Consider the following 8,318-nt stretch of genomic DNA (forward strand, 5'->3'; position numbering starts at 1 on the left):
AGTCAGACTTGAGTTTTTATTCTTAACAAGACAAAGATAGGCAAATGTGATAAGAAAAAAAGTATTTTCGTTAATAAATACAGGACAAGCCCTTCACTATGACCGTCGGGAGCGTTTATAAAAGAACACGCCTGAGGGCTATTCCCTCTATATGCTAATGAAATAGGCTACCGATATACTCTTTACGCCTTCGCTTCATTCTCAAACTACATGGATGCAGTCTCAGTTTTTCATTTTTTTTATTTCTGTTTGCGTCTATGAATTTTCGATGATCAAAAGTTAGCTTGGTAGCATCGATCAGGCGTCATAATTTTCACACTGAAGGAATAGCTTCTATTTATAAGATAGTATGAATAATAAAAATATTTTTTGATGATTTATATATCTGTGTCTATAACTTGGTGGACCGAATAAAAAATTTTATAGTGGAAAAGCATTAAAGCTACTATTGTCGGTGTTTTAGAGGAATTAAATTGACAGAACTTATTGGAGAAATTAAAATAAAACACATGCCGGGCGATAGATCGAACACTAAACTTCTAATTTGCCGCTGAGTTTTATGTACCACTAAATTATCTCATGCAAATGCACAGTCACTTCTGTCCCTCCTTTAATTATTTAAACGTTTTTATTTCTCTATTCATTCATTCTTCAACCAAGCAAACTATACTTGGAAAACAGATCTGGAAATTTCACTGGTGTGCTGCAGAAAATATTTAACACAAGATTTATATCGTGCTCATTATGCTCTAATGAAGACACTTCATCAAGGAAGAGAGAAGGGTGTACTTCACACACATTTCCAATCTTCTTAGAACTTGAATTCTTTTTTTTTAACCATCTGCACAATAGACTCACTATACCATTTTGCTAAACTAAGACATTATTTTTCAAGTGCATCTCCAACATTATCACTGCATGGTCGTAATATTTTTTCTACATTAACTATTTTTAACATTAAATTCTAATCAACACAGTTATCATTTTTTTGTCAACGACAATAACTACTTATTAATCGTTGCATGTGTCATTTTGTCCATAAAATGACATTTTTTCTCGCATTCAACATGTTTTTGTCTTACAGCATATTTTCACATATATTTAATTAATTTTGGAGTAATCTTCCATTAGCTGTAATATGAAATAACTGTCTTTGGTAAATCACTTTAATTTCATTACATATCCCCCAATTTGATCAGAGTAATGGCCAAATTAGATTAAAAAGTCAAGAGCATTTCATTTGGTTGTTCCTGATGAATTTTTAATCGAAATACTGGTCTTTCGGATAATCAATAAAATCGTTGAAATATTATTAATTATCCTTCATTTTGAAGGACTCATCGTTTTTATTGAGGACGAGTTAATGAAAATACGAAATACATTTCGCGTACGAAAGGAAGGGGTGTAACCATGTTAACTGGGCACAAGTTATAGCGGTCAGTAATATAACTTGCTTAATATTCAACGTTAACATCGCGACAGATTTACGAGTGCTAATGAATTGGCAAGCTTGTCTTTCTTTAGTGCTTGTATGTATACATTTTGTTCACTTTTACCACCACTTGATGCTTTTTTGATGCAGCTTCTGGTTTTTGGGTGATTTTTGTAGCTAAATTTGATTTCATCGACAAAAACCGACTGGTATAAAAATGAAGCTGGACAGAGTCGTTGATCAAGAGAGCATGGGAGAGAAGAAAGCTCGATTAGGGAACAGAATAACGGCGCCCACAAGATGACCGAATAAATCTCAGGAGCTCCCTGTTGGCCTGGGGCCACGCGGCAAATTTCAGGGTATACTTAGGACCTGGTCTTTGGTATCGCGCTCATCAAGCTCACAAGAACTGATAGAAGGACCAGGTTGCTTCTTTACCTCTGTGATCAGCTCTCACGATGGATTTAATTAAAAAACATAATTTAGAGGAAGGGTAACAGGTAGCCAATGATGGTGGGAACTAACATCAGAACGTTCCACGGGTTCAGATGGAAGTCTTGGTGCTGATGCAGACTAGCCCGAGGTCACTCATGAATAACGTTATTAATCCCAACTCTCTGCTAAAATCCACTTTCAAGAATTCTCATGTGTCCTTCGCACTTTCTCAGAATAGTCAAATTTTCATCTTTCTAAATTACATTAAGGATCCTTTCATATTTGAACAATATTAGGTCATTATTCGCTGTATGATGTGTGTGTAATATATTGATAAAAAAATAATGAAAAAAAAAACTTACTCTACTTTACGGCCCTTTTTCGTTAACATGTAGAACACATAGTCATTAATGTTGAGCGACGGCTGTGGAAGATGAGTATACACTGTTGCACTTACATATACCATGCAATCGCAGTTGCAATTATCTTTCGTTGGCAAGGGGAAAAAAAACGTACTGCCGAAGCAAGTAGCTTATCAACTCCAACCACTCTCTTCGGGTTCAAGTTGCATGATGTGGTGTACGTCTGATAAACAAATAATTAACATAAGAAATAGTTATATACCTTTTATCAGGTAATTGGTAAAAATATATACTATTTACCTTGATAAATTACAGTCAATTATATTTTTTTAATAATTTTATTAATGACTCTTTTCCTACAATGATAAATTTATTATTATTAGTTTTTAGTCAGAATAATAAATCAAAAAAAAAAAACAATTCCATTTTTCTCAAGCATTATCTATTAGTTACCTTAGAAATTGACTGATTCGAAATAAGATTTTGAAACCACAATTGACTGAGTAAATTTGTAACGGCGCAGGTGAATCCAATCAAAAGCTCGTCCAGGTCGTCGGCAGGTGCTTCGATTCCCTTTACTCAGTCTTCTCCACCTCCTTCATGCCTTCTTCATCTTTTACTTTATTTTTTGTATTTCTCTTGTCTTTTAGTTGGCCGGTCCTTTTTTTCATGCAGAAATAAGAAAAGTGCTCCGACAGGTCGTGCTCTGCAGTACACCACGGCTAATTTTTGTCTGAGCTCCATTACCTTCGCCTCGCTTTTTCTTGCTTGCGTTTTTAATTTCTCTTACTGAATCGAGATCAATTTGTGAGCGTCCTTTTGAGACTCGCGAGACTCACATTAGTGTCGGATGAGGAAGTAACGACAAAAAGGTAACACGAAGGAGAAGAAAGAGGCATCATACGAAGCATCAACGTCATCAGTAGGCAGCACAACTTTACGAATGTCTACATGATGTCAGCTGTGGTTTACCGCATGAACCACGATAGGGTTTGATAAGGCCACCCTTTGGTGTACCTTGTTCACACCCTCACACACTGTCTATCCTCCTGTCAATTGAAATAAAGTTAAGGGAATTAGAATAGGGGTTTCCAACGACGTCACTTCATTCCTGTCATTCTTGTCTTACCAGCTGCTACTTGTTCATAGCTGTCGACCAACACTCCAGTGTGTTGTCTCCTTTTATTACACTCCCAATTCCATCGTCATTCTAATATAAGGGAAGCACCAGTATACACCTATAATTTAGGTGTTTCTCATGGATACCATTTTGTTGGTTCGATATGTCGAGTCGCGTGCGGTAAATATGTTGTGGCCAGCAGATTGATGAAAACACCATCAGTTTAAATTTTTCGATTTTTCTATTGAATAAAATATAGATGGAGGTTGTGTTGGAAGGGTCAGACAGTTAGTTAACGATTCTTGAAACCAATCGATCAAGCTGGTTATTTATCTGAATTGAATTGAAACACATAGATAAATTAATATATTATCAAAAGAGTTGATAAAAAATTCATTTATATAGAAAAATTATTATTTTACTTTTTCAATTGATCAAGAGATTGGATAATTAAATAGATGTGCTGTTCATTACATCAAAAATAATGAATAAAAATGTAAATCATCTCTGCTTTCAATAAATAAGTCATCATAATTAAATTCACTAAATATTACAATTTTTTGTAATATCTTTGATTATTTCCTCTATGGTCTATTTGTATTGAAAAAGTTCCAATTTGGGTTTCCGAACATCCGCTGTAGTTCCAAGAAGATGAAGGAGTGAAAAAGCCGGTCAAGCTCTCTGATTTTAATTTATGCGTAGCATCACCCCAGGCGTTATTAGTTCTAGACGGTCTCTATGATGGGCGTGACGTCACGCGGCTAAAACAAAAGATCCAATAGATATACCCTTTTAATTTTTCTTTTTAACTCTACCGACATTGAATATATCTGTGATCTTTACTCTACTAGCCAGTTCCTCCTAACTTTTCCTATATAAAGAAAGAAAGTATTTGAAGCACACATTTATTTACATTTTAAAGGGGTAATCAGTCCGATATAATCGTGAATAAAAAGTCAGTAAAAAGAAAGGCATTTTTGTATATGACTTGACTAACTACTAAAATAATTGACAGGTGTGTTGAAAGAAAGAAAGAGGCATCAGAAAGAGAAAGGGAGACGATGGCGACTTGAAGGCGCCCAAGTCAAAGTGGTGCTACCACAGTAACAACTCCTTTACATTTTGCGTCAAATAATTACAGAGAACGTTATCCATTGGCACTGAATATTGAACTAATCAATAACCTTATTAACACACCCAACACACCTTCTTATTTACTGATAATCCTAGTAATTCTAAAACCAGCTTCAACATCAACTGTAACATTATCTTTTATACTGTAGTATGCTAGTACTTCTCAACCAATGCTGATCTATCACATCAAAAGTAGACATTACACACACAGGGAAATTCATAGACAAGTTAAAGTCGAATTTCGAAGGATGAATTGTTCCTCGATAGCTAATTGAGAGATGTCGTTGTCTCCAGAGGGCACGTCGTATTGTTCAGCTGGATCAATACCTACCCTACCTATAACCTACAACCACTGAGCTTGGAGAGGGCGTGGTTCTCGTATATACCCGCAGAGATACGCCGTGTGCTTTCCTATCTTCATCGCATGTATTTCACCCTCTTTCCTTTAGCTTTATGGTGCCAGGGAATAGAGGCGGAGGGATTGATTCTTCTTTATTTGCACAAACTCTTTACTTTGCCAATAAAACTTGGCACTCTTAGGCAGAAACAAAAGACTGTTGTTGTTGTTGTTGTTGTTGTTGTTGTTGTTGTTAAAAAAGAATTAACTTGAATGTAAGAAGACCTGGTCATATTCTTTTTGATAGACGATAATGAATTGTATGTGAATGAATGGAGGCTTGCGCAACCTCTGTTCGTTGTTCTCATCATGGGGTAGAGAGAGAGTTTACATGATTGTCCAAGGTAGCTTGTGTGTTAGTGCGACGTTGAAACGCGTGGGGGGCGTGTCGCCTCGATGGCGCCGGCTACTAATGGCTGTGGGCCGCCAGACTTTAATTTCCTGCTACTTCCGCGCGGACCCTTTGCTTTACCTTTCTGTCCGAATATACTTGGGTTTCCTCTTCGTATCTCCCTTCTGTTCCACGTGCAGCCTCCCTCATTCTTCCTCAATCCAGTCTCGAGTTCTCTTTCTTCTTTATACCGAGTGCCGGCATTCGCCTTTGGTAGCTGACAACCTCGCCCCCAAAGTCCGGGAGCTCAGCATGATTTGCATGAAACTGCCCTTGATGAGACCGCTCGATGTGCCTCCGGCCTCATTACCTTCAAAAACCGTTCAAGGGATGCACCAATTTCTCAAATAGCATCCGCTGCTAGTCATGTTGAACATCTCGTCGCCTGGAACCAACATGACGATAAAAACTATCCAACAAATTTAATCAACCAACGATATACTTACTTACTAATTTTTGAACCTTTTATTTACATAATCACCTTTATCTTCATTTCTTTTTGTAACTTTTGGTAAATTGTCAATACACGGCATTGTTTGTTTATGGGTTTTTGATTTTTTAAGGTGTTTTTATATGTAAAAGTTGTTTCGGCATTCTTTGATCAATTTACATAGCAGCCGATGTTAAAACATAGGTCTATTACTTCCACTAGTTAACCTTTCATTTTTTTTATGTACATCAATAGAAAAGGAAGGCTAGTTCCAATTTAGAGTTATTATGCATCAGGATGAGTTTTTCGGTTCGTCACACTTGTTCTGATATTTTTTTCCCCTGTAGTTTTTTCCTTTGCTGGCCATATCATAGACTAAACGGAAGTGAAAATTATTCCAGATCAATTTAGACTCAGTGATTATAGTTAACGGGTCTATAACTATATAACTATACTCATAATACCGGTTTTGATATATTAATTTTATTTTTTATAAATTTTTAAATTAGATTATTCAAATGGCCAGAGGTAGAATGTATTTATGTTGAGATATTTTTTGTAATTTATTTATTTTTTTTCTTCTGGGAGAATGATATACTAATGAGAATATAATTTGTAATATGTTACAGGAACATCCGGGACTACGTGGTACTCCATTGGCAATGCTTGCTGCTCAATGTAATAAACTGAGCAGTAAGAGTCCACCGCCTTTAGCAGACGCGGCTGTAGGGAAAGGCTTTCATCCATGGAAAAAAAGTCCGCAGAGCAGTGGGAGTTCACCACAACATACCGGCGGTGGCTGTACAACAACAGGGGTGACCCAGAGACCAACAGCGACCAGTAGCGCAGGCAGCACCGGCGGTTATGCGAGAGCACCAGTCACTTCTTGTGCTTCAACAGCTCCGCAGTATGGTAGCGACTTGTACTTTCCTGGCACAGCATCAGCACAACCAGCTAGTGATTCACATCATCATCAAAGTAGTCTTCTTGGCAAAGTTGAAGGAGCTACTCTTGGTTCAGTGTATGGAAGACATCCCTATGAATCATGGCCATTTAATACAATGCCTGGTGCTACCCATGGTGGTATCAAAGCTGGTGATGGCTGGTGGGATGTTCATGGTGCTGCAACAGGAGGTTGGCTCGACGTTAGCGGTACCGTTGGAGTACATGCACAAATGGCTAATTATTCAGCTGATTACTCAACAAGTCTTGCCTTAGCTGGAAATCACTTACTCACTTCAGCTACAACTGCTGGTCATAATCTCTTACAAGATACGTACAAGTCAATGCTACCAGGTGGTCCTCCAGGATTTGGACTTCACGCTCATCATGCTACAAGTGGTCCTGGAGGTGCTGGTAGTCCTCAAGGTGGAGCTGGTACTGGTGTAACTCAAGCACCATCACCACGCTCTCAGAGGAGATACACTGGTCGAGCAACCTGTGACTGCCCGAACTGCCAAGAAGCTGAGAGACTCGGTCCCGCCGGTGTCCACCTAAGGAAGAAGAACATCCACAGCTGTCATATACCAGGATGCGGCAAGGTCTACGGGAAGACGTCTCATCTGAAGGCCCACTTACGGTGGCACACTGGTGAGCGACCGTTTGTTTGCAACTGGCTTTTCTGTGGCAAGCGGTTCACACGTTCGGATGAGTTGCAGCGGCACCTTCGAACCCACACCGGAGAAAAGAGATTCGCCTGTCCAGTCTGCAACAAGCGGTTCATGCGCAGCGACCATCTCGCGAAACACGTCAAGACCCACAGCAGCTCCAGCAGCAGCAGCGGCAGCAAGGGCAAGGGGGGAGCGGGGAGCTCCTCAGCCGAGTCCTGCTCAGACAGCGAGGACAACGGGAGTCAGCAGAGTCCCACTTCCAACAGCTCGGTGGTGTCAGTGGCGGCACAACAGGGGCCTCAGCAGCAAACTCAGGCCCTGTCGGGGGTACCTCAGGGAACTCCGGACTCCAACGTCTCGTCACAGACCACCGTTCACCAACCAACAACTCCCATGACCCCAATGCAAATGACACCACCGCCCCTGACCCCACACCATCCCCACCACCCACATCTCCCACCTCTAATGCACCATCCACATCATCACGCAACCTCTGTTCCAGCGCATCATCCTCACGCGGGGATGAGCATGCACTGAGCCCGGTGGGGCCCGGAGCCGGTGGCTGCAATAACAGTTCCCCAACGGCCCTGGGCTCCCCATTATCCTACCCCCTCAATCTGAACCTTCTTCAACATCATAACCATTCCCTACACCATCAACATCAAATTAATCAACAGCAACAACAATCACACCGTCATCAAAATCACTACCAACAACAACGTCAAAACAATACATACACTATGACACAAAACCCTGCTACTCCAAATACAACACAATCTTCTTCTCCTTCATCTCCACCACCTGTACATAATCTCTAACTCCTTGGTTGTAATCCTCCCATGGTCACACGCCATTATTTCAATATCCCTTAAGCACACATTCTTACTTGTTCTATTTGTAAATATTATATATAGCGCGTGAGAGATAATATTATATTAAAGTGATATAATATTGTATAAAGACACTAAAACAAAAAATTACACATTTAAAAATACACATATAGCTGT

General features: G+C 39.4%; 1 protein-coding gene across 1 annotated transcript; it reads left to right on the forward strand.

Moving 5' to 3' along the window:
- Positions 1-6,321: 6,321 nt before the first annotated feature.
- LOC118069677 (transcription factor Sp9-like) lies at positions 6,322-7,973 on the forward strand. Its single transcript, XM_035087950.1, has one exon. The coding sequence runs from the start codon at positions 6,322-6,324 to the stop codon at positions 7,846-7,848; it is 1,527 nt and encodes a 508-aa protein (XP_034943841.1). The 3' UTR covers positions 7,849-7,973.
- Positions 7,974-8,318: the final 345 nt, after the last annotated feature.

This window comes from Chelonus insularis, unplaced genomic scaffold (genome assembly GCF_013357705.1).
Source record: "Chelonus insularis isolate UGA/USDA-ARS -01 unplaced genomic scaffold, ASM1335770v1 contig_422_pilon, whole genome shotgun sequence".
Classification (NCBI taxonomy): Eukaryota; Metazoa; Arthropoda; class Insecta; order Hymenoptera; family Braconidae; genus Chelonus; species Chelonus insularis.

What these genes read in the sequence shown, in the direction of transcription:
- LOC118069677 (XM_035087950.1), top strand. Translation starts at nt 6,322, where the DNA reads ATGTTACAGGAACATCCGGGACTACGTGGTACTCCATTGGCAATGCTT.